The 24,511-nt window shown below is 44.8% G+C and overlaps 1 protein-coding gene across 1 annotated transcript in view; it reads left to right on the top strand.

Moving 5' to 3' along the window:
• DYNC1LI2 (dynein cytoplasmic 1 light intermediate chain 2) overlaps positions 1-15,342 on the top strand; it is a 28,015-nt gene extending 12,673 nt beyond the window's left edge. Inside the window, 9 exon segments of the mRNA NM_001131476.1 lie at positions 2,632-2,801; positions 4,569-4,662; positions 6,408-6,543; positions 8,655-8,766; positions 9,765-9,824; positions 10,622-10,663; positions 11,059-11,176; positions 12,970-13,086; positions 15,106-15,342. Of these exon segments, the coding sequence (NP_001124948.1) occupies positions 2,632-2,801; positions 4,569-4,662; positions 6,408-6,543; positions 8,655-8,766; positions 9,765-9,824; positions 10,622-10,663; positions 11,059-11,176; positions 12,970-13,086; positions 15,106-15,206 (950 nt within the window). The 3' untranslated portion in view covers positions 15,207-15,342.
• The last annotated feature ends 9,169 nt before the right edge of the window (positions 15,343-24,511 follow it).

Raw genomic sequence — 24,511 nt, 5'->3', positions numbered from 1 at the left:
TTTTTTTTGTGTGTGTGTGTTTTGTTTTTTTGTTTTTTGTTTTTTGTTTTTTTGAGACAGAGTCTCACTGTCACCCAGCCTAGAGTGCACTGGCACGATTTTGGCTCACTGCAACCTCCACCTCCTGGGTTCAAGTGATTGTCCTGCCTCAGCCTCCCAAGTAGCTGGGATTACAGGTGCCCGCCACCATGCCTGGCTAATTTTTGTATTTTTAGTAGAGACAAGGTTTCACCATGTTGGCCAGGCTGGTCTCAAACTCCTGATCTCATGATCCACCCGCCTTGGCCTACCAGAGTTCTGGGATTACAGACATAAGCCACCGCGTTTAGCCTGACAGTGAAGGTATATGAATGAGCTTAATTAAAGAGATGCTGTATGCCGGGCGCTGTGGCTCACGCCTGTAATCCCAGCACTTTGGGAGGCTGAGGTAGGTGGATCACAAGGTCAGGAGTTCAAGATCAGCCTGGCCAAGATGGTGAAACCCTGTCTCTACTAAAAATACAAAACAAAATTAGCCGGGCGTGGTGGTGGGTGCCTGTAATCCCAGCTACTCAGGAGGCTGAGGCAGAGAATTACTTAAACCCAGGAGGTGGAGGATGCAGTGAGCCGAGATTGTGCCACTGCACTCTAGCGTAGGTGACAGAGCGAAACTCCATCTCAAAAAAAAAAAAGAGATGCTGTAGAGATGAAATATCACATCTGCACTTTAGGGCTTAATCAGTTAGTTTTCAGTTTGCTCACTATTACATGAAAGACAGAGCTCTCATAATTTCAGAAGCTCATATAATAATAATGTCAAATCTTTGTAAATAAAAACTCGTGGTTTTGAAATGTTTGAAACTTGTTCTGTGGGTGAAGAGGAGCAGGCAGGACCTTTCTCTAGGTCCTCTTCAGTCCTGTTATTTGAATTTACTTAGCATGTTGGTGAGAGTAAAAGGCCTTTGATCCTTCAGTCTTACTGGACTTAGAAGGGTAGAGCTGCCTGTTTTCTTCTCTGGCTCAAGGTAGCTTTAACTGTTGCATTTTTTGTTCTCTGGCCCAACATGAGAGCCTTGAAGTGCCCACATAAAGGTGCAGAGCTGTGGGCTTTGTGGTCACTTGGCTTAACTGAGGCTCGGGCCATTGTCACCTTAATGGCCTTCCTTAGCTGGATTAGTGAACATTGTATGCCAGTAAGTGGATGTTGTACCACTGACCCTTTCTTGTGTTAGGCAGGAATAGGCCGTGAACACTGCACAAGTGACTTGGGATCCCCAAAAGATGAGACTGAGTCCACAAGAGTGAGGATAATAAGGCAATACATCTGGTACTGGGCAAGACCAGCCCGGTTACTTAGTGCTGACAAGCTTCAGCTGTGTGGAAACAGCATGTTCTTATAAAAACTCAAATTGTTTCATTAAGCTTTTTTTTTTTTTTTTTGAGACGGAGTCTCGCTGTGTCTTACTGCAACCTCCGACTCCCTGGTTCAAGTGAGTCTCCCGCCTCAGCCTCCCAAGTAGCTGGGATTACAGGCACGTGCTGCCACACCTAGCTAATTTTTGTATTTTTAGCAGAGACGGGGTTTCACCATGTTGGCCAGGATGGAAGCTTGTTTTTTTGTTTGTTTGTTTGTTTGTTCTGAGGTATAGTCTCACTCTGTTGCCCAGACTGGAGTACAGTGACGCAATCTTAGCTCACTGCAACCTCCACCTCCCAGGTTTAGGTGATTTTCGTGCCTTAGCACAAGTCCCCAAGTAGCTGGAACTACAGGTGCACCACCACCCCCAGCTAATTTTTGTATTTTTAGTACAGAGGGGGTTTTGCCATGTTGGCCAGGCTGGTCTCAAACTCCTGACATCAGGTGAACCACCCGCCCCGGCCTCTCAAAGTGCTGGGATTACAGGCATGAGCCACTGCGCCCAGCTCATTAGGCGTTTCTAATGAGGACTGTGATGAGTATTGTAAGTTATAGCTGTTTCTAATGGTCGGCTATGTTGAAGTTACACAGTTCAACTCTTCTGGTATTCTGAAAATGTAAGATACATAAGAAAAGTGGCTTTCTTCATGGTAAGAACTATTGAAACCTTAGTATTTTTTAAAAACCTGTTTAAGGGCCAGACATGGTGGCTCAAGACTTTAATCCCATAATCCCAGCACTTTGGAAAGCCAAGGTAGCAGGATCTCTGCAGCCCAAGAGTTTGAGACCAACCTGACAACACAGGAAGATCCCACCTCTACAAAAATTTAAAAAGTAGCTGGGCGTGGTGGCACATGCCTTTAGTCCCAGCTACTTGGGAAGCTGAAGTGGGAAGATCACTTGAGCTCAGAAGATGGTGGTATCACACCACTGCACTTCAGCCTGGGCAACAGAGCAAGACTTTTTCTCAAAAAAGAAGAAAAAAAAAACCTGTTCAGGGGTTTGGTGCAATTAAAGATGCCCAGGGGCCGCCCCGATGTTACAAAGCTCACACTGAATATGTCAGAATTGGCATTTTGTATCACCATCCCCAAATTCTTGATTTTGCAGTTGGATGTGACTGGGAAGTTTGTCACACACAACTGCCTGTGTTTTGTGCTTCTTGTTGCCTTCTTTTCAGTGTTCTAAAGCTAACATGTATTTTTATTTACGTGCATGTGATTTTTTTCCCCCAGTTGTGAAAGATTTTCAAGACTATATGGAACCTGAAGAAGGTTGTCAAGGTTCCCCACAGAGAAGAGGCCCTCTGACCTCAGGCTCCGATGAAGAAAATGTTGCCCTGCCTCTTGGTGACAATGTGCTGACTCATAACCTGGGGATCCCGGTGTTGGTGGTGTGCACAAAGGTGCGTGCCAGGGGGTTGTTGGCTTGGCTGGGTTCGGGTGGTGAACAGTCACCATCTGAAAGTTTGAGAAACTGTTGACATTTTTTTCCCAAGGGAGAGTTGGGCATATTTGAGATTCATTAAGGTACATTGAATATGTCAAGACAGAAAAAAATTATCATGTAAATTGGAAATTTAAATGCAGGAAACATGACTAGTCAGTTTGCTCATGGCCTAGGGTTAATGTCTCTGAAGCACTGTTGACTTTCAAACTTATAACTCACAGCAGTTGGCCAGTTGCGGTGGCTCACACCTATAATCTCAGCACTTTGGGAGGCTGAGGTGGGCGGATCATGAGGTCAGTAGATGGAGACCATCCTGGCTAACATGGTGAAACCCCGTATCTACAAAAAATACAAAAAATTACTCAGGCGTGGTGGCGGGCACCTGTAGTCCCAGCTACTTGGGAGGCTGAGGTAGGAGAATGGCGTGAACCCAGGAGGCGGAGCTTGCAGTGAGCCGAGATCGTGCCATTGTACTCCAGCCTGGGCGATACAGCGAGACTCCGTCTCAAAAAATAAAAATAAAAAAAAAAAAAGAACTCACAGCAGTTTCCTTAAGGCTATTTAAATCAGCTGATGTGGTCCAAACTGATGGTGGAAAATTAGAATGATGAGGTAGGAATAGAAATTAAGTTCAGTCATGCCAGACATGGTGGCTCATGTAATCCCAGCACTTTGGGAAGCTCAGGTGGGTGGATCATTTGAGGTCAGGAGTTCAAGACCAGCCTGGCCAACATGGTGAAACCCTGTCTCTACTAAAATAGAAAAATTAGCCGGGCGTGGTGGCAGGCGTCTGTTATCCCAGCTACTCGGGGGCTGAGGCAGGAGAATTGCTTGAGCTGGGAGGCTGAGGTTGCAGTGAGCTGAGATGGTGCCACTGCACTCCATCCTGGGCGACAGAGTGAGACTATGTCTCAAAAAAAAAAGAAAAAAAAAAAAAAAACTAAGTGCAGTCATAAAGAAATAGAGAAATAAAGTTGTATCTCTTATATATATATAAGGAAAAACAATAGGTTTTAAAACTTTTTTTTTTTTTTTTTTTTTTTTGAGATGGAGTTTCACTCTTGTTGCCCAGGCTGGAGTACAATGGTGTGATCTCGGCTCACTGCAACCTCTGCCTTCCCAGTTCAAGCGATTCTTCTGCCTCAGCCTCCTGAGTAGCTGGGACTACAGGTGCCCACCACCATGCCTGGCTAATTTTGTATTTTTATTAGAGATGGGGGTTTCTCTGTGTTGGTCAGGCTGGTCTCAAACTCCCAACCTCAGGTGATCTGCCTGCCTCGACCTCCCAGAGTGTTGGGATTACAAGTGTAAGCCACCATACCTGGCCACATTTTGGGTTTTAAAAGTACTTTATTTCCAGTCAGAGCCATCATGTTACCCAATTATAGTGTGCCATTCTCATCCTGTTCTTGAGAATGGAGCCCTGTGGAGTGGAGTGTACAACTGTGTACACTGGGCCTGTCTCCTGATGGGAGCTTGTTTGATGTTTAGAACAAACCATTAGGTGATCAGGCCTATTACATCTTCACTCTACAGGTAAAAAACCGAGGCCCAAGATGAACAAGAAAAATCTCCAGTTCTTTTTTACTCTTCTCTAATTAATGCTTGGACCCTGAGCTATGGCTTTCTTCTTTGGAGCCACAATATATTTCTGAAGAATGAGGTGTTCCCGTCGTCAGCAGGCAATGAGGCAAAAAGGTGACTCTCTCTGTCTTCCCTGCAGTGTGATGCAGTGAGTGTCCTGGAGAAGGAGCACGATTACAGGGATGAGCATTTGGACTTTATCCAGTCACACCTGCGGAGGTTCTGCCTTCAGTGTATCCTTTGGGCGCTGTGTGGGGCCTGGGTCACAGGCTTTCTTCCAAATGGGGCATCTTCAAAGAGATAAAGCACCTCCCAAACCCAGAATAGTGTTCTGCCAAAGAGAATTTGTATATATCTTTTTACTAGGTTTATGTTTTACTGTATCGGAGTTTTAGGTTTATTAACTTGTGTCTACCTTTGATCACTCATTTATTTGTTTTTTTGTTTGTTTGTTTGTTTTAGGATGGTGTTTCACCACTTTGGCCAGGCTAGTCTCAAATTCCTGACCTCAAGTGATCGCCTACCTCAGCCTCCGAAAGTGTTGGGATTATAGTTGTTAACCATTGCGCTTGGCGTATTTTTTAATTTTTTTTCTGAGATGGAGTCTGCTCTGTCACCCAGGCTGGAGTGCAGTGGTGCAATCTTAGCTCTTGTGCTCCTGGGTTCAAGCAATCCTCCTGCCCCAGCCTTCTGAGTACCTGGGACTACAGGTGTGCGCCACCACTTCCAGATTTTTGTTTGTTTGTTTTGAGACAGAGCTTCACACTTGTCGTCCAGGCTGGAGTGCAGTGGCATGATCTCGGCTCACTGCAACTTCCGCCTCCTAGGTTCAAGTGACCCTCCTGCCTCAGCCTCCCGAGTAGCTGGGATTACAGGCATGAGCCACCACACCCGGCTAATTTTTGTATTTTTAGTAGAGACGGAGTTTCACCATGTTGGCCAGGCTAGTCTTGAACTCCTGACCTCATGTGATCCACCCACCTCAGCCCCCTCAAAGTGCTGGGATTACAGGCGTGAGCCACCATGCCCGGCCATCTGGATAATTTTTGTATTTTTAGTAGAGACAGGGTTTCAGCATGTTGGCCAGGCTATTCTCGAATTCCTGACCTCAAGTGATCTGCCCTCCTCGGCCTCCCAAAGTGGTGGGATTACAGGCGTGAGCCACTGTGTCCGCCCACTTTTAATTAATGCTATACATTTGATAAGCTTTCCTATTAAGAATTTAATGTGATCATTTTATCATCAAATTACTTTTATCATACTGTCTTAGAAATATTTTTAAACTTTGCTTTTATGTAGAAAAGGTCAATTATCAAACAGGGTATTGTTTTATAGGCTACTGGTGTTTCCCATATGTTTATGTTTCGTGCTGTCCATGATAGAGAGGTGGTGTCTGCAGTCTTTTGAGTCCTGTTAACTGTAAAAAGCCAATAGCAGTTGGTGCCATGGTTCCACACCCTGGGGTGGAGGTGAGAGATGAGTTCCTGCCATCTTTTTTGGGATGGCCCATTAGCCTGTTGGCACCCATCCCTCAAAAGATGGGTTTAATGATAAATTTGGTCGCATGTAGGCATCTGCCTGGGAAGGAATCTGTGTAACTTGATATTCTGAGAGTGTTTTCCTGGGCTAACCTCAGAGCCAATACTTTACTTCTCAGGAAGTAATCTGTGGGATCAAGACAACAATTTACATGTTAAAAAATAAACTGCACAGCCCACTAGCATCAACATAGCTTTACGCTTTTGACTTCATTCATCTGCTACTATGACCTTTTTACTTTTTTATTTATTTATTTTTTACCAGTGTGCAGTATGCCTATGTAATACTATAAGCGTTTTAGTTTTTAAAATTGTAATGCTTTCTGTTGCTAATGTATTGATCAAAAACTGATCAACCTATGAGTAGTACTTTGAGGTTGTATGTGTTTGATTTTGTCTCCTCCTGCAGTGAATTGATTTTTCTTAAGCAGATTGATTAGATGGAGCTGCCTTGATTTACACATCAGTGAAAGAAGAGAAAAACCTCGACTTGTTGTATAAGTATATTGTTCATAAAACATACGGTTTCCACTTCACCACACCTGCCTTAGTTGTGGAAAAGGATGCCGTTTTTATGTGAGTTATTTTGAGATGATACTTTGAAACTCTTCTTCTTAAAGTACATTTGCTTTTTACATTTTACCCCTTCAAGGAAGATGCCTTCTGTCTGTATCTTCTACAGCCAGCTCTCTTACTGCACCTTCTCTCTCTGTTCCTTTCCGGATTATGAGGCATCTGCCTGAGGGAAGTGGGTGGTGTGGTCAGGGGTGCTGCCTTTCTTCCTCGAGAGCAAGTTGCCAAAACCTAAGCCAGCCATTTTTGGCACTCACTGTCAACTCTGGTAAAATACTGGCTGGGGAGGGAATATAGGGAATTGTGCTTGGGGGATCCTGAATGTCTTCTGTTACAGCGCCTGCTTTATCTGTGTGTTGGCAGGGATGATTGCAAACATCCTCTCGGCATCTCTGTCAGCACGGGCTTTGGCTATATTAAGTGCTTACTGTGTTTCTGGCATTTCACATTTTGGGAGCCACTGGGATTGATTGTCCTCGATGGAGACTTGGATACCTGTTTTCCTAAGCTAGTGTCTTTCTCTCACTGGAGAATCATAGTGTTGCTGGATGCATAAATATGAAGCTGTGGTCTCTGACAGGACTTGTGTTAGCAGATTGATGTTCAGGCTTCAGTATCCTTCTGACTTAACAAACAATTACATTATTCATTCAGGAAACCTTACTCAGCACCCACTAGGTGCTCAGGTTCTCTGCAAAGGACACAGAAATGAATGATACATGTTCCTTGCATATGGCACCGTAGAGGGGACATACACAGCTGAAGAAGGGAAGGGCAGTGATGGGGTTATGGAGAAGTATGGCAGGGAAAGCAGGAGGGTGATGCTGGAAGACAAGTGGTAGATCCCAGGCGGACTGGAAAGAATTGCAATAGGGGGAGCCGGGGGAGTGCAGTCTGTGAGAGGCTGGAAATGTGAAAGCCAGGAGCTCTCAGGGATTTGGGTTGCCTCCTGCACAGTCAAGGAGAGTGTCACTCAGGCTAGTCATAGATGGCATACAGGCTTGGGCTGATTTTAGAGAGTTGTTCAGAGCAGTCAGGCAGGTGCCAAAGGCACAAGCCCAGTGAGAGGTGTGTTTGGAATCACTTGGTATCCAAATCACATGTCATCCCTAGGAGCAAGGAGACCGGTTGGATTTGGGGCTGGTCTGGAATGAAGAAGCATCTCTCAGCTTCCGAAGGCTGCATGGCTCACGGCAGTATCTCAATCATGCCCTGCCCCTTTGCACATTTGGTCCTGTTGGTAGTTACCTCTCTGGTGACTGGCAAAGTCAGTAAGGATATTGGGGTGGAGCACCCTGGCTAAGCACCCCCTTGATTATAGAGCTATGGAGTAGAAGTCAGATGGAGAATCAGAGGCCTATGAGAACAATCAGTCAGTTGCCATCTTTCAGAGCTGCTTGAGTTCAAAAGTGTGTCATACAGGACATTTTACCATTGCTACCTTTAAGGGATTCAGGTGGGAACCCTAGGCTGTGGCTTCACATAATGGAACTTGGGTGCCATCCTACCTTATGATGTTGAGCTGGCCAGCACTGGTGTAGGAACCTCAAGGACTCTGTGCTCCTCTGGTTTGGGGCCTAGGATAAACACAGGCCCTGCTTGCCCCTTGGTTCTAGGACACATCTTCCCATGCCAACAAAGTTAATGAACCAGTCCACGAGATAACTGTTGAAAGAATTCTTAGAGAAACAACCCACAGGAGGGGAGCCATGACAGAGCCCAAGAAAACCATCCCATCCTGAGCTGTGCCTTCTGTGCTGCTCTCTGCATCCTATTCTGTCGGAACAGGACCCCACTGTGTCCTTGCTCTTCTAGGCGGAGTTGTGGGAGAGTGCTAAATGCTTTGAGTGAGGCAGCCTGTGGAATTGGATCTCATACTGGCTCCTTAGACCTTGGGCCCATGAACTCAGTATGGAGCAGGACCTGCGATGTTGTTCTGATGGATTATACCCACAGTGTATTTTGGCACATCTGCCAAAAGCTACAAACAACCCCCAACAACTACACACTATATCTTGTGAGAAGGGTCCTACCCAGGAGTCCTGAATGTGATCTGAGTATGCTCTAAGGCAGCCCCAGGAAAAGCAATTCAGTCCCTCTCTCTTTGCCTTTAGACCTGCAGGCTGGGACAATGAAAAGAAAATAGCTATTTTACACGAAAATTTTACAACCGTGAAGCCGGAAGATGCATATGAAGACTTTATTGTGAAACCTCCCGTGAGAAAGGTAGTCAAAGACAATTGCTTTAAGGGTTTAGGGCCGGGCGCAGTGGCTGATGCCTGTAATCCCAGCACTTTGGGAGGCCAAGGCGGGCAGATCACATGAAGTCAGGAGTTTGAGACCAGCCTGGCCAACATGGCAAAACCCCATCTCCACTAAAAATACAAAAATTAGCTAGGTATGGTGGCAGGCGCCTGTAATCCCAGCTACTTGGGAGGCTGAGGCACGAGAATCACTTGAACCTGGGAGGCAGAGTTTGCAGTGAGCCCAGATGCACCACTGCACTCCAACCTGGCAACAGAATGAGACTCCATATCAAAAAAAAAAAAAAGAAGAAAAAGAGTTTAGGTGTCTTTTAATGCAAAAAGAAGCCTATAAAGATGGGGCATGGTGGCTTATTCCTGTAATCCCAGCAGTTCAGAGGCTGAGGCAGGAGAATTGCTTGAACTCGGGAGGTGGAGGTTGTAATGAGCCGAGATCAGGCCACTGTACTCCAGCCTGGGCGACCAGAGCGAGACTCCGTCTCAAAAAAAAAAAATTATAAAGAAACAGGTCTTACACATTGTATAGTTTGTGGGGGGTGGTGGGGAGTAGTAAGTCCCAGGGCCTTTTTGTTGATCTTTAAATGAGGTCTGGTGTTATGTAAATGGCTTAGGGCTGGTGGGCAGGATGGAATGCCCACCTGGAGTTGGTGGTGGTTCCCATTAAGTCCTGCCAGTGCTGCCGTTGCCTCTGGTACTGTTACTGGATCCCCTCATGTGATTTCCTGCGGACCCTGAGGTGTTTAGAACCTGCCAGACTTAAAAACGCCAGTTGGCTACATGCTGCGGCTGGTTTTGGGAGAGGTCTGTGCCAGGCTAGAAAAATATTACTCTCTAGTCTCAGCAGGGATCTCCCAGACCTGTGTTGAAGCCTGAGCCTCGGACTCTCCTTTTGGCATGAAGTTTGACAGTGGTTAGGAGTATTCTTGGCCTGTGGCCACAAACACGTATGTTGCTTCACAGCTGGTCCACGACAAAGAGTTGGCAGCAGAAGATGAGCAGGTGTTCCTAATGAAGCAACAGGTAAGAAGACCAGTGAGGGTAGAAGAGAGGCCTTCTCATGCATGAAATGCCAGTTCCTAGGGTGGGGTTGGGGGTATCTGCATGTGGGGAGTCACAAAGAGCTTGCAGTGGTATAGGGGTTGAGACCAGGTCTCCTCATTCCCTCCTATTTCTAGGATTAGTTGGGGATGGACCACCTCCCTTAGGAGATCACCTGCCTGCCTTGCAGACTCTCCTACAGGAATAGTAGGATTCGCGTCTTTTAAGTGCTCTTTCTTTGGAAATGTGGTTTTCTGGCATAATACTTCCTATGTTGACAGTTAACCAAATAACCTGACCACACTTCCATTATTTCATGTAGCCTCACACAGCCCTGTACATAAAGGCAAGTGATGCCCATTTTGCAGGTGAGGAGAGTAACTTCCCCAAGCTGACGGTTTAGAATGCAGACTGCCCATTTCTGTCACCCAGATTATTGTTAGATGTGTCCTGGGTCCACCTATCATCTGCCTAGTGGTACAGGCAGGTCAACAGGAAGTTTTGATGGTTCTTTTTCCAACTGTTTCCTTCTTTTTCCATCTTTTTCCTTTCTGTCCTTTGCTTGCTTCCTTAGCTTCAAAACTGGTTACTTGGAGTATTTTTTTTCACCATATACCAAACGGCTCAATTAAAATTTTTTGGCATTTGTGGTATGAAACATAGGACTTAGTTGTTGATAATAGTGCCCTCTAGTGGAGTACGTGGAGTAAGTTTTTCTCTAGACCTTCAGTGCTCTCTGCAGGCCTTGGTTAATGGCCAGTTTGTCCCTCTCTTTGCAGTCACTCCTTGCCAAGCAACCAGCCACGCCCACGAGAGCTTCTGTGAGTACCTTACACTAAACAGAGGGTCAAGGCCCAGTGTTGTGGGTGTCGTCAAACTTTATACCATTATTTGTGAGAGCTTATGTTTGTGTGGGTTTTGTATTTTCAGTGGGAATTTGGTTTCCCTAAAGACCCATGACCAGAAACATAAAAGAAACTCAAGAAGTTTCTGATGAAAGAATACAACTCTGGGAATTAGAGTGAGCTGGCTTTGTTATCTGGATGTCTTTCTCTCAGGAGAAACAGATCCAGAAAGGGCTTGAATTGAGAGCATACTCACAGTCCTGTACCATAGCCTGTGAAAAATATCCCGCAGAAGCATGTCTCCATTTGTGGCATATGTGTTTTTTGTTATTGTTATGCCTGTGTGTGACCTTAGCTGCTTTTGGACGTAGGAATCTCCTGCAAGAGGACCCTCTGGCTCTCCAAGGACCCAGGGTCGGGGAGGGCCAGCCAGTGTGCCTAGCTCCTCCCCAGGCACGTCAGTAAAAAAGCCGGACCCAAACATCAAAAGTATGTATTCCTCAAAAGTATGTCTCTTTGGAGAGTAGTTTAGTTTTAGACCTGAGCCCTGCAGGGGCTGGGTGGCTGAGTCTATAAGGTGGCGACTCATGGAAGCCAGGCTATTCTCTTCCCCGATAAGGGCTACTTTCCATTTCCCCCATTCCAGAGGAAGGTCCATGGTAGGCAGAGACCAGGGCCTGTTCCTTTGTTAGAATTGGTAGCCCATGCACCTGGCTCTGTGTGAGACCTCACTTAGGCCCTGCGCATTCCTTCAGAGAGGAATGCAAAATAGTAACTTTATTTTTTAGAGACAGGGTCTCACTCTGTCACCCAGCCTGTGGCACAGTGATGCGATCATAGCACACTGCAGCCTCAAACTCCTGGGCTCAAGTGATCTCCCATGTCAACTCCGGAGTAGCTGGGACTATAGGCGTGTGCCACCATGCCCAGCTAATTTTTTAAATTTTTATTGTAGGCCAGATGCAGTGGCTCATGCCTATAATCCTAGTACTCTGGGTGGCCAAGGTACTCAAGGTAGCCGAGGATAGCTTGAGCTAAAGAGTTTAAGACTAGCCTGGGCAACATAGTGAGACCTCGCCTCTACAGAATATTGAAAAATTAGCTGGGCATGATGGTGCTTGCCTCTAGTCCCAGCTACTCAAGTGGATGAAGCGGCAGGATTGCTTGAGCCCAGGGCATTGAGGCTGCAGTTGAGTTGTGATTATGCCACCACACTCCAGCCAGGGTGACAGAGTGAGAGACTGTTTCAAAAAAAAAAAAAAAAAAAAAGCCTGGCGTGGTGATTCAAGCCTGTAATCCTGTAATCTCAGCACTTTGGGAGGCTGAGGCGGGCAGATCACTTGAGGTCAGGAGTTTGAAACCAGCTGGCCAACATGGTGAAACCTTCTCTGTACTAAAAATACAAAAATTAGCCAGGCGTGATGGTGGGCACCTGTAATCCCAGCTACTCAGGAGGCAGAGGCAGGAGAACGGCTTAAACCTGGGAGGTGGAGGTTGCAGTGAGCCAAGATTGTGCCATTGCACTCCAGCCTGGGTGACAGAGCAAGACTCCATCTCAAAAAAAAAACACAAACAAAAATATTTTTTATAAAGGTAGGGGTCTCACTTACGTTGCCGAGGCTTATCTCAAGCTCCTAGCCTCAAGCAGTCCTACGCTCTTGGTCTCCCCAAGTGATGGGATTACAGGCGTGAGCCACCACGCCTGGCTGAGGGAGTCACTTTAAAATGTGTATTTTGAATCTGTAGCTTTGTTTCTCATTATGTTTATATGATGACTATCTATGAATTGTGGGGATTTTTCCACCTTCACTTCTCTTGTCAAGCTCAATTACTTTTCAGATTAAGTAGCTTTTATCCTAGTAACTTAGTGATACTCACAGATACTGCCTGCAGTAAAATCATTAAAAAACAGTTTTATTTAATGCTTGCATGTTTGATGGGTGTCTTCTATTCAGGATGTGAGCTTTTCACAGCAGGTTTGGAATGTTAAGTACTCATGCAACTTTGAAAAACACTGTATCATGGACGGGGAGGTGGTGTGGAGCACAGGTTATCTATTCTGCCCCCAAACAGGTGGGAAATGTAAACATGGTTCCACTTAGTAGTCATGCTAAGTAGCCTCAGCAGTAGCAGTGTAAAGGCATCGTAGCGAATGAATGTTATCAGTATCCTAGGAAGCTGATAGCCACAAGTGGCTAATGCCAAGCTGAGAACTAGGGTGTTTAATTTTGTTTAAGTCTTCCAGTTTATACGATGCTTTTTTTCCCTTTAATTTTCCTTAGATAATGCAGCAAGTGAAGGGGTGTTGGCCAGCTTCTTCAACAGTCTGTTGAGTAAAAAGACAGGCTCTCCTGGAAGTCCTGGTGCTGGTGGGGTGCAGAGCACAGCCAAGAAGTCAGGTACAGAAGGGCCCTGGAGACTTGTGACTCTTGTGGTTGAGTAGTGCTGCAAGGATGGAGAGGCAGACACCTGCCCTGCAGACCCCTGCAGTGTCCTGAATAGCCAAGCAAGGAAGCAGGTCTTCGTTTCCTACTGAGCAGTGTGCCGTGCTTTCAGTGGGATTGCCTTACTACCATGCAGGTTTCCTTGGCACATTGAGAGTGGGATTTGTGTACATTTGGGTTCTCGGGAACTGGGTGTTGGGTGAGTTGAGGTATAGCCTAAATTACATATGTGGCCCTGTTGTAGAACCTCTCCAGTAGAAGTCATGGTCCATGGAGGGTGTACCAGTGACTTTTTTTTTCTTTTTCCAAGATGGAGTTTTGCTCTTGTTGCCCAGGCTGGAGCGCGATGGTGTGATCTCACCTCACTGCAACCTCCGCCTCCCAGGTTCAAGCGATTCTCCTGCCTCAGCCTCCCGAGTAGCTGGGATTACAGGCGTGTGCCACCACGCCCATCTAATTTTTTGTATTTTTAGTAGAGACGTGGTTTCATCATGTTGGCCAGGCTGGTCTTGGAACTCCTGACCCCAGGTGATCCCTCCATCTTGGCCTCCCAAAGTGCTGGGATTACAGGTGTGAGCCACCGCCCGCGGCTGACTTTTTTTTTTTTTTTTTTTTTTTTTTTTTTAAATAGAGATGGAGTCTTGCTCTGTCGCCCAGGTTGGAGTACAGTGGCATGATCTCAGCTCACTGCCAACCTCCGCCACCCGGGTTCAAGCAATTCTCTTGCCTCAGCCTCCCGAGTAGCTGGGACTACAGGCACGCGCCACCACATCCGGCTAATTTTTTTGTATTTTTAGTAGAGATGGTTTTTCGCCATGTTGGCCAGGCTGTTCTCGAACTCCTGACCTCAGGTGATCCGCCTGCCTCGGCCTCCCAAAGTGCTGGGATTAGTGCACCTGGCCTACTTTTAATTTTTTAAAATTATACTAAAGCCTTAGTTGTTCCGAAGCAGTGATGTTTTATTTGTTCTATTTTTTTTTCTGTGATGCTTTGTAAGGATTTTTGTTTACTCCACTGCCCCCAGTTTTGCTGTGAACCCTCACTGTCTCACTGCAGAGTCAGGGCCTCCTCCTCCCTGAAGCTCCCTACTTGTCACATACATACCTCTGTCGCAGCCACCCACCTGTCCTTCCATGTAAGCAGGTAGGGCAGGTCTATGTCTTGGAGATCTCTGAAACAAAACATGTTTTCCTTGGGAATTACACATTTTCCCAAGAAGCTGGAGGACATTTTAAGGGGTCTTTGCTTACCATTTTCCATTGGCCATAAGGTATGTTTATACATTGTTTTCCCTAATTGTTGTCTTCAGGGCAGAGGAGACCCTCAGGAAATCACTTGGGGCAGCCTGGGCCTCCAGTGGCTCCTACGTTCTAAGAAACTCAGAGTCTGGTCTAGTGGCCCAGACTCTGGGCTGGTAGTATTCCCTTCTGGGAAATAGGTGTCTATTTCTAGGTCTATTAGTGTCTGACAGCAGAAAAACACAAGTACAGACTTTGTGCAGGACTGAACTATCTTATTCTTATTGAAACATAATGTTTTCAGGCTATCCATTTGAGTCAGTCTAGAATGTTATAAAGAAAAACACCTATCTGGGGCAAAGAAAATAGTTTCCTGCGTTGCTGAAATTCAGGTGTACTACCTCTAGGAAGATGGTGGTGAGAGTGCACAGGGGTCAGGGTTGGGCGGTGAGAGGGTTTTCAGAAAGGTTCTTGTATTTGGCAAAAAGGCATCCCCCGCCGGGGAGCAGTCAAGTCACTCCCTTGGAGTTGGAGGAAGCACTGGCCTGTGACTTTTGGGATTAGGATGTGCTGAGTTGGGGTCTCCTCTCTACTGCATTAGAAAAAGGCTTTCCTCATTCTTATTAAGGTTACTATCATCAAGTGATTATAGAAGGCGTATAATTTTAAATGCTCCCTTAAAAAAAATTGTTTCCTCTTCTCACATCATAACTTCGCTTTTTTGCTTTTTTTTCAGGACAAAAGACTGTGTTGTCAAATGTTCAGGAAGAACTGGATAGAATGACTCGAAAGCCAGACTCTATGGTAACAAACTCTTCAACAGAAAATGAAGCCTGAACCTCCTTAAAAAGTGCATATGTCGAATGACCAAATAACTATGTATATTGATCTGCTAAGACCAGGATTTTTCTGATATGGCACATGCTATCAGTTTTTTGGGGCAGGGGAGATGAACTTAAAAAAAAAAAAAAAAAAAAAAAACTTCATTGGCTTGTCCGTGTGTGAAATGCACATTTAGGAAGGTTACATGTCAGACCCTTTGTTAAGGATAACCCTTGGACTCTGGGGCATGTGGCTCTTTTGTGGGAGGCAAGCACATCTGGGCTTCTTGTGGAGGGGATGGTAGAGTGAAAGAAAGAGGGCCCACTTTCTATCAGGGTGGAGCAAATGAGACCAAGAAATCATTGGTAAGATGATGGTTAGTCTGACCAGTTTCATGTTAGTAAATTCACTTGTTCTTGGGAAGCAGATTAAGTAGCAGAAAGTCCAGGAAAGAAAGACCAGAAGGAGTAATGAGACAAGTGATGGTGGGGAAGCTGAATGTTGAGGGAGGTGGAGGAAGGAGGAGATGAGCAGCGTCAGTAAATACTGTGCATTCAGTAGAAGTTGAAGAATCATTGTTAGAAGCATTTCCAAACAAAACACGAAGCAAAATGGGAATTAGGCTTATTTCAAATGCATCTTTAACTTAGGAAAGATGTACTAATCGTGGGGGTGCCTGAGTCAGGCGGAGTTGACCCAGGGGTGGGAATGATGGCAGCTGCCCAGGACCCATGTGTTTGGCCCAGGCTATGTCCTTGTGAGAGGTACTGGGGTCCACGGATATGTGTTGTGGGGCAGACAGTCACTGTGGGATGTCTTCAAAGTCAACAGTTACAGAATTAGTTTACTTTGAATTTTGTTGTCTAAATAGCTCCTGCTTTATTTTTTAAATTAATTTTTTTGTTTTTACTACCACAGGCTGGCCTAACTAATACAAAATAGGTGATCAACCTCTGGTTTTACCATAATGCAATGTGCCACGGAAAGTTTGGGGGGAGGTTTTTAATGTAATTGCACTCTGGTTAATTGGCTCGTACCAAGCCCTGCCTTATGATTTGTGGAAAGCTTCAAGGAGTTCCACTGATGCAAAAGGGTCTTTTCCTAGCTTCCTGGTCTGATCAGTGCTATGAGATGGACAGATAAGTGTGAATGTTTTATACACAAAATGGAAATGATACATTTCTCTTGTTAGGTGTTTTCATAAAATGTAGCATTTTTTTTCTTATGGAAATAAGAGTTTCAGGTGTCTCCCCACCTAGGGCAAATTCATGCACATTGTCATGTTATACCACCATTCTGGAAATAATTTCTGTGGATTTGAAATTGCACTTTTAATTTTATGTATGACAGCATTTAAATGCAAACACTACCATGAATTTAATGTATAAAATGTTGTCAAACCAAGGGAAAAAACCACAGTTCACCATGTGGAGTTTACTTTTTTTATATGAATGTTTGTTGTACTGTGTCTAAGCATAACTTCCCTAATGTCATTACTTTTACATACCAGATTTGACTGACCACTAATGTAGTACTGGGGATAACTTAATATCCTATGTTGTGTCAAGACTCTTTGAAGACTTTCTTGAATTGCTTTCGTAAAGGTCTGAACACTGTTAAGGAGAAAGCTGAGTATCAACTTGCCTTTCTGATAGAAACATTTCTTGTGCCAGTTTTATTGTTGAGATATACTATTTTTTTCCTTTTTTAATTCAGTTTTTTAAAAAAACAAATGTATTGTGGCTTCCAATTACCAAGTTGTCTAGGTAATGACAGTAAACTGACTGTAGAATGATAACTGTGGTATAGTGACCAATAGATGCCAAACAGCTTGTGGCCTCACTAAAGGTGGGGTCACTTAGTCCCCGGGAGTAAAATGAGTGACCTCAGAAACAAGAATTCCTGGAAAGGCAGATGCCGAAGAGGAATATGGTATAATTTTAAATTTTAATGCAAAATTTTAATTTGTCTTTATTTTTTATCATTTGAACTGATAAGCACTTTTTGTGTCAATATAAAATATACTAAAACTGATGAAATGCTAAGACATGTCTTGTGAAGGAAGGTTTCTTGGAGACCACTTTTATTTACTCATGACAAGTGGAAGCTCCTAGTATCAGAAGAAGCTGATACATAGTGTCATGTGCTCAGTGGTTGCCAAAGTCTACCAACTTTGGGGAGCTGCAGGGTTCTTTTTGGGAGGTGGGAGGAAGGGAGATGAGTTTTGTTATTTTGGGGTTTTCAAGCATTGGAACCAAAGGCCAAATAATAAACAGCCTTTAGTTTTTAAAGTAAAATTCATTTTATTTGCAGAGTACACTTGTATGGTAGACTGTTAAAGACAATTTTATGACTATTTATGCACATTATAATGGTTACATCTGCTGTTTGTCTTTAAAATAAAAAAATCAGAGAAAAGCCCAACTTTGAATACGTGGCTGAAGATAACAGCCAAGAATTGGTCTTTCCTAAAAATGCAACAGATATGCTGCTAGATTGTTATTTTGTTTGCACTTTTTTTTGATTGGCATTTTTAAATCGGTATTTAAACTGAAGACATTGTCACGTTTTATTAATTTAACAAAGTTGAAAGTGACTGCTCTGAACATCATGACCTTAACAATGTTAATGCTGTAAGTGAAAGTTCACTGTCGTCTGTATACTAAATTTATTGGTGTTTCTGCAGATTATCCCCCACCAGCCTTAGTCCAGGGGTGTGGCTCTGTCTGGGTGCAGTATGCAGTCATGTGGAACCTTGCTTTCTAGTCCTGGGAAAAAAAGATGTCTCTAATTACTGGCTTCAATAAACACGAATCCAGACTGCTTACAAGTTTTGGTGGCTTTCTTTATGGTAAATCATCCCACTGGAGATACATTGAATTTTCTGCTAATCATATGGGGTATCTGATCACATAACTAAAAATCTTTACCTCTCTCCCTTGAAATTGTCAGAAATTCTGGAAAGAATAACATTGTAAAGCCATATTTATTTTATCTTATTTTTTAGAGATGGGGGTTGTCAAGGCTGGTCTTGAACTCCTGACCTCCAGTGGTTCTCCCGCCTTGGCCTCCCAAAGTGCTGGAATTATAGGTGTGTGCCACCACACCCAGCCTGGTTTTTTTGGTTTTTAAAAATTACAACCATCCTCATGAGTATGAAGGTGGTAGGTATCTCAGTGACTAACGATGTTAAGGAGCATCTTTTGATGTGTGTATTGGCCATTTATATATCTTTGGAGAAATGTCTATTCAGATTCTTTGCTCATTTTAAAATTAGGTTATTTGCCTTTTGTGTTTTTTGTGTTTGTTTTGAGGGTCTTGCTTTGTGTCTCACCCTCCCAAAGTGCTGGGATTATAGACATGAGTCACTGCACCCAGCCTATTTGACTTTTTATCATTCGGTTGTAAGAGTTATTTATGTATTCTGGATACTGTACTCTTAAAGATATAACTCTGTCCTTTTGATATGCTCCCCTTAATCTCTTGAGCATTTTCTTACTTTCTGGCACAAAAAGGTGTTCCAGGCTTACCTTGCATTTTCCCTGACTTTGACCTGGAATCAGCCGTTTTTCCAAGGAGTCCTGGTTCCTGGTTTCTTTTTTTCTTTTTCTTTCTTTCTTTCTTTTTTTTTTTTTTTGAGACAGTCTTGCTCTGTTGCCCAGGCTAGAGTGCAGTGGCTCAATCTCAGCTCACTGTAACCTCCACCTCCCGAATTTAAGCGATTCTCCTGCCTCAGCCTCCCGAGTAGCTGGTTTACAGGCATGTGCCACCACGCCTGGCTAAATTTTATATTTTTAGTAGAGATGGGTTTCGCCACGTTGGCCAGGCTGGTCTTGAACTCCCGACCTCAGGTGATCCACCCTCCTCTGCCTCCCAAAGTGCTGAGATTACAGGTGTGAGCCATCGTGCCCGGCTAGAGCCCTGGTTTCTTTTAGTGGGAGATTGGTTTTTGGAAACCAAGATCTGGACGATAGGCATACTTAATTTTACTGAGTGCTATTACTTGTAGGCCTTTTGAGTGGACACACCATATCTACTTTTTCACTTAACATTGCCTGTAAGTTGGTTTATATTAGTTCATGGAGATGTTTATTCTTGTTTATGGCTACATCCTATTCAATTGTATAATGTACCTTGTTTATTCATCCAGTCTCCTGCAGATAGGCATTTAGGATGTTTGCAGTCTTGTATTATTACATCTAATGCTGCAGTGGGTAACCTTCTGCATATCTTGTGTTTTATTTTGGAGATGTGTCTTCAGGGTAAATTCTTAGCAGTGGGCTTACCTACTCAAAAGGTAAATGCGCGTCTGTGGTTGTTAGATATTATCAAAATCCCTTCCATAGAGGTCACACCAGTCTGCGTGCCTGTCAGCACTTGTACAGATTATTAATTCATTGTTACATTTTGTCTTAAAATTAAGTTAGGAAGTTTGGTGAATAAATGTGTTGAGGATTATTTTATTTGATAATACGGGCATTAACATTGTAATAGTAAACGCTTACATTAGAGATTGCTGTATACCAGTCACTCTTCTATTTTTATTTATTTTATTTTTATTTTATTTTATTTTATTTTTGAGATGCAGTCTCACTCTTGTCGCCCAGGCTGGAGTGCAGTGGCACAATCTCGGCTCGCTGCAACCTCTTCCCTCCTGGGTTCAAGCGATTCTCCCTGCCTCAGCCTCCCGAGTAGCTGGGACTAAAGACGCACGCCACTACGCCTGGCTAATTTTTGTATTTTTAGTAGAGACGAGGTTTCACTATATTGGCCAGACTGGTCTGGAACTCCTGACCTCAGGTGATCCGCCCGCCTCTGCCTCCCAGAGTGCTAGGAGTGAACCATGGTGCCCAGCCACCAGTCACTCTTCTAGGTGGTTTATACAAACTGATTTAAACTTCACAACTCTGCTGATGTCCATCTTAGTTTCCAGATTGAGGAAATTAAGACATGGATAAGGTAAGTAGCTACTAAGGTCCCAGAATTTGAACCCAGGCAGTCTAGCATCTGATTTCAACTAATCATGGTAGTATGCTGATACTCTGTGCTCATTTAAAGCAGTTGGGGGCCCGCACACGGTGGCTTACATCTGTAATCCCAGCACTTTGGGAAGCTGAAGTGGGCAGATCACAAGGTCAGGAGTTTGAGACCAGCCTGGCCAACATGGTAAAACCCCATCTCTACTAAAAATACAAAAATTAGCCAGGCATGGTGGCACAAGCCTGTAGTCCCAGTTACTCGGGAGGCTGAGACAGGAGAATCACTTAAACCTGGGAGGCGGAGGTTGCAGTGAGCCGAGATTGCATCACTGCACTCCAGCCTGGGCGACAGAGTGAGACTGCGTCTCAAAAAAATAAATAATAAAGCAGATGGGGAAAATGTATCAATTGAGAGTGTTTTCATCTGTGGTCATAAGCAGCTGTGTGCTTCTGTTCAACCTTTTCCCCTTGCCATGATGGATGGAAGTGTCACTCTTGCTAGGTGGACAGAAATGGCAGATAAAGTACCCAATATCCTCTACAAAGGGAGAAGGGGCTGCAGTCGCAGGTATCTTTCTGGGAAACGCAAATTGAGGTGTCTGCCACTCCTATCTTGGAATTTCCTTTCTCTTAAGGTATGAAGAGCTTTAGGTGTTGCCTGTGGCAGGAGCCCTTGGCAGGCTCTGAGACAGACTTTCACCAGTGCAAATGTTCCTAGGTGTGCCTGTGAGGCTGGCAGGCTGGCCTACCTCTCGACCTGTCTTAGGGGCCCTCACACACACCACTAACCTCTCTGGAATTCCTCTTCTGCCACCTCTGGATTGGGAGCAACCCGTGGAGGGAGGCAGTTGGAATGTTGGGGAGGGCATGGGCACTAATGGGTTCCAGTCCTAGTTCATTCTCTGGTGACATTTGAATCAAACAAGTGCAGTTCAGATGGATGAGAAATTGATCAAGAAGCAAAACAAGAAAACAACCAAAATTGGGGAACTTCACCCCTCTTAGGCCTCCTTTTCCCATCTTTGTAAAGTGGGGATAAAATTTCTTTCTAGTCATTGTGGACATTAGAGGAGGTACACATGTGCCTGGCATATGGTAGGTCTTCAGTGTGACTAATGACCCTGAAAACATCTCTAGGATGTCATCTCTAAGTAACACTGATCCAGCAACCTCATTCTTAGCCCCTAACCTTTTTGGTTGTGGCATTTCAGTTTGTAGTGTAAATACCATCTCTAAAGAGAATAGAGCATAGAGGGATGGATATCCTGTGACCATCGACTGTGATGATGCCTGGTGCTGCTCCTACAGGATGCCACAACAGAGTTCTGAGGTATTTAGTATTGTATTCCTTACCCTGCAAGGCTTGCAGATAGCCGAAAGGATGCCAAGTGCTGTCTTGATGCCGTCTGTATTGACAAGGCAGAGATGGTGTGTTCTGACCAGGAGACAGATGACAGGCCAGTAGCAGTGGTGGTGATAGCCGGAGGAAGGAAGCGGCTGAAACTCCCACTGGAGATGAACAGCACACCCTGCTGGCTCACAGTGAGACGGCCAAAAGTGTCTCCCTGGGCTTGACACTGAGGGACTCTCACAGCCTGAAAGGAGAGGAGACAGCAGGGGTTTGAGGCCAGGAATTGGGGGTGGATTCTGTGTGGGTCAAGAACTCCTTTCCCCAACCTTGGGCAGTATTTCAGATGCGACAAGCCTAACCTTTCAAATGTTTCTAACCTTGTTACGAAATTACTATGTGAAAATTTGGCTGGCGCGGTGGCTCACACCTGTAATCCCAGCACTTTGGGAGGCCAAGGTGGGTGGATCACCTGAGATCAGGAGTTCAGGTCCAGCGTGGCCAACGTGGTGAAACCCTGTCTCTACTAAAAGTACAAAAATTACCTGGGCATGGTGGCGGGTGCCTGTAATCCTGGCTACTGGGGAGGCTGAGGCAGGAGTATCACTTGAACCTGGGAGGTGGAGGTTGTAGTGAGCTGAGATCGTGCCACTGCACTCCAGCCTGGGTTACAGAGTGGGACTCACTGTCTCAACAAAAAAAAAAAAAAAAAAATTTCCTGGTCAGGCACGGTGGCTCTTGCCTGTAATCCCAGCACTTTGGGAGGCCAACGGGGGGTGGATCACCTGAGGTCAAGAGTTTGACAGCAGCCTGGCCAACATGATGAAACCCCATCTCTACTAAAAATACAAAAAATTGGTCAGGCGTGTTGGCTGACGCCTGTAATCCCAGCACTTTGGGAGGCCGAGATGGGCGGATCACGAGGTTGTCAGGAGTTTGAGACCAGCCTGACCAACATGGTGAAACTCCGTCTCTACTAAAAATACAAAAATTAGCTGGTCATGATGACGTGCGCCTGTAATCCCAGCTACTCAGAAGGCTGAGGCAGGATAATTGCTTGAACCCAGGAGGCGGAGGTTGCAGTGAGCCGAAATTGAGCCACTGCACTCCAGTCTGGGCAACAAGAGTGAACTTCGTCTCAAAAAAAATAGAAAGAAAAAAGAAATTCCTGTGTAAAAATTCATTTAATGACAAGATATTTTCATGTGTAATGTTCTGTAACAAACTTATTTCTTGCGTAGAACTGAATTAACTGACATTCCTAAGTGATCATCAAGCTCCTCCATCCTCCCTGCCCTGCCTGCCCACAAATCTCACGCAAGCAGGATCTTTAAAGAACTATTTAAAGTTCTGCTAGAAAAGGCAAACCCAATGTGAAGCATGTAAGTTTTTGTTTTGGGAAGAGTTCAACAATTTATGTGCCTTTTTAAGGCAATAATTTATTTTAAAGAGTGGGAGTGCAGCTTGTGGCCTGTTAACATCTGCCCTTGATATTTAAAATATTTGGCACAGTTTGTGAATCTGTTTTTTACCTATTCAAAATCATCTAACAAATGCTAGCCTGGAATTAAACTTTGGAGTATATAGGAAACAACACTGTCACTGTTTAAGCTTTGTATATAGAAAATATGTGGGTGTCGAGAAGGTATATTTTATTTTATTTATGTTGAGACTGTCTCACTCTGCCACCCAAGCTGGAGTGCAGTGGTGCAGTCATGGCTCACTGCAGCCTTAACCTGGGCTCAAGTGATCCTTCCACCTTACCTCCCAAGTAACTGGGACTACAGGTGCATGTCACCATGCCTGGCTAATTTTTGTATTTTTTGTAGAGATGAGGTTCACTATGTTGTCCAGGGTGGTCCCAAATTCCTGAACTCAAGCAGTCCACCTGTCTGGGCCTCCCAAAGTGTTGGGATTACAGGCGTGAGCCACTGCGCCCGGCCCAATACCTTACTATTAACCATAGTCATCCTACTATGTGATAGAATACCAGAACTTACTCCTCCTATCTAATTGTCACTTTATACCCATCGACCAGCCCTCCTCATCCTTTCTTCCCCCATCCCTTTCCCAGTCTGGTAACCACTGCATTAGACAGATTTTCGTTTTGATTTGTTCTATGGGTGACTGGTAGGTCTGACACGTCTTTGACTGTGGGCATCTTCCAGGTCCCACAGAACACCCTTTGAGAACATTCACATGCTGGCTGTCTGAGGCTTGATAAAGGTCCATGTTTTTATGAGCCTTGGAATTTGGACTTTGGTGATAGTACCTTTCAGCCTCTGTTTTCTCTATCCTGCCCCATCTTCTCTTCCCCCTCACAATCCCTGCCCCAGAGGAAACAAGCACTTGTGAATTGGTGGATTTGTCATAACTATGACAATACCGGGGGTTTTTTCCCCCTAGGAGCAGGTTTCTCCCTGATGCCCATGGATAGTACAGTCCTAGCCACAAAGGGGAGTTGAGCAAACATCGCCTGCTGCTGGTGCTGAATCCTCATAGGAATCATCATCAAGAACAGCCTCAAACCAGCCACTGTACCAGATGGCTCTCCCCACACTTGGAACCGTAATAATTTCTGGCATTGAGCCGAATCAGAACTGCTCTGACATAAAAGAAAAACTGTAATCCATAGCCCCAGGCCCAACACCTGGGCTGTCTCAGCTGCGAACTTGTTTCAGGTCGACTTGGGTTTGAGTCGTGGCCCCAGAACTTCACAGTTGTGTAGTCATGGAGAAGTCAGTTAACCTCTGTGAATCTCAGCATCCAGTGAGGAAATCCTCATCTCCCTCATAGGGATGCTGGATGTGTGCCTAGCACAGTGCCTAGCTTGCAGACAGTGTCCCCAAACAGAACCAGCCCTGAATAAATTGTGTGACACACAGGCCTCAGTTCTTGAAAAGGCTTTAGAGACTAGGCATGTGGCTTATGCCTATAATCCCAGCACTTTGAGAGGCTGAGGCTGGAGGATCACTTGAGCTCAGGAGTTTGAG

Source organism: Pongo abelii, chromosome 18 (genome assembly GCF_028885655.2).
Source record: "Pongo abelii isolate AG06213 chromosome 18, NHGRI_mPonAbe1-v2.0_pri, whole genome shotgun sequence".
NCBI classification, from domain to species: domain Eukaryota; kingdom Metazoa; phylum Chordata; class Mammalia; order Primates; family Hominidae; genus Pongo; species Pongo abelii.
This window is presented reverse-complemented; position numbering and strand designations above follow the sequence as displayed.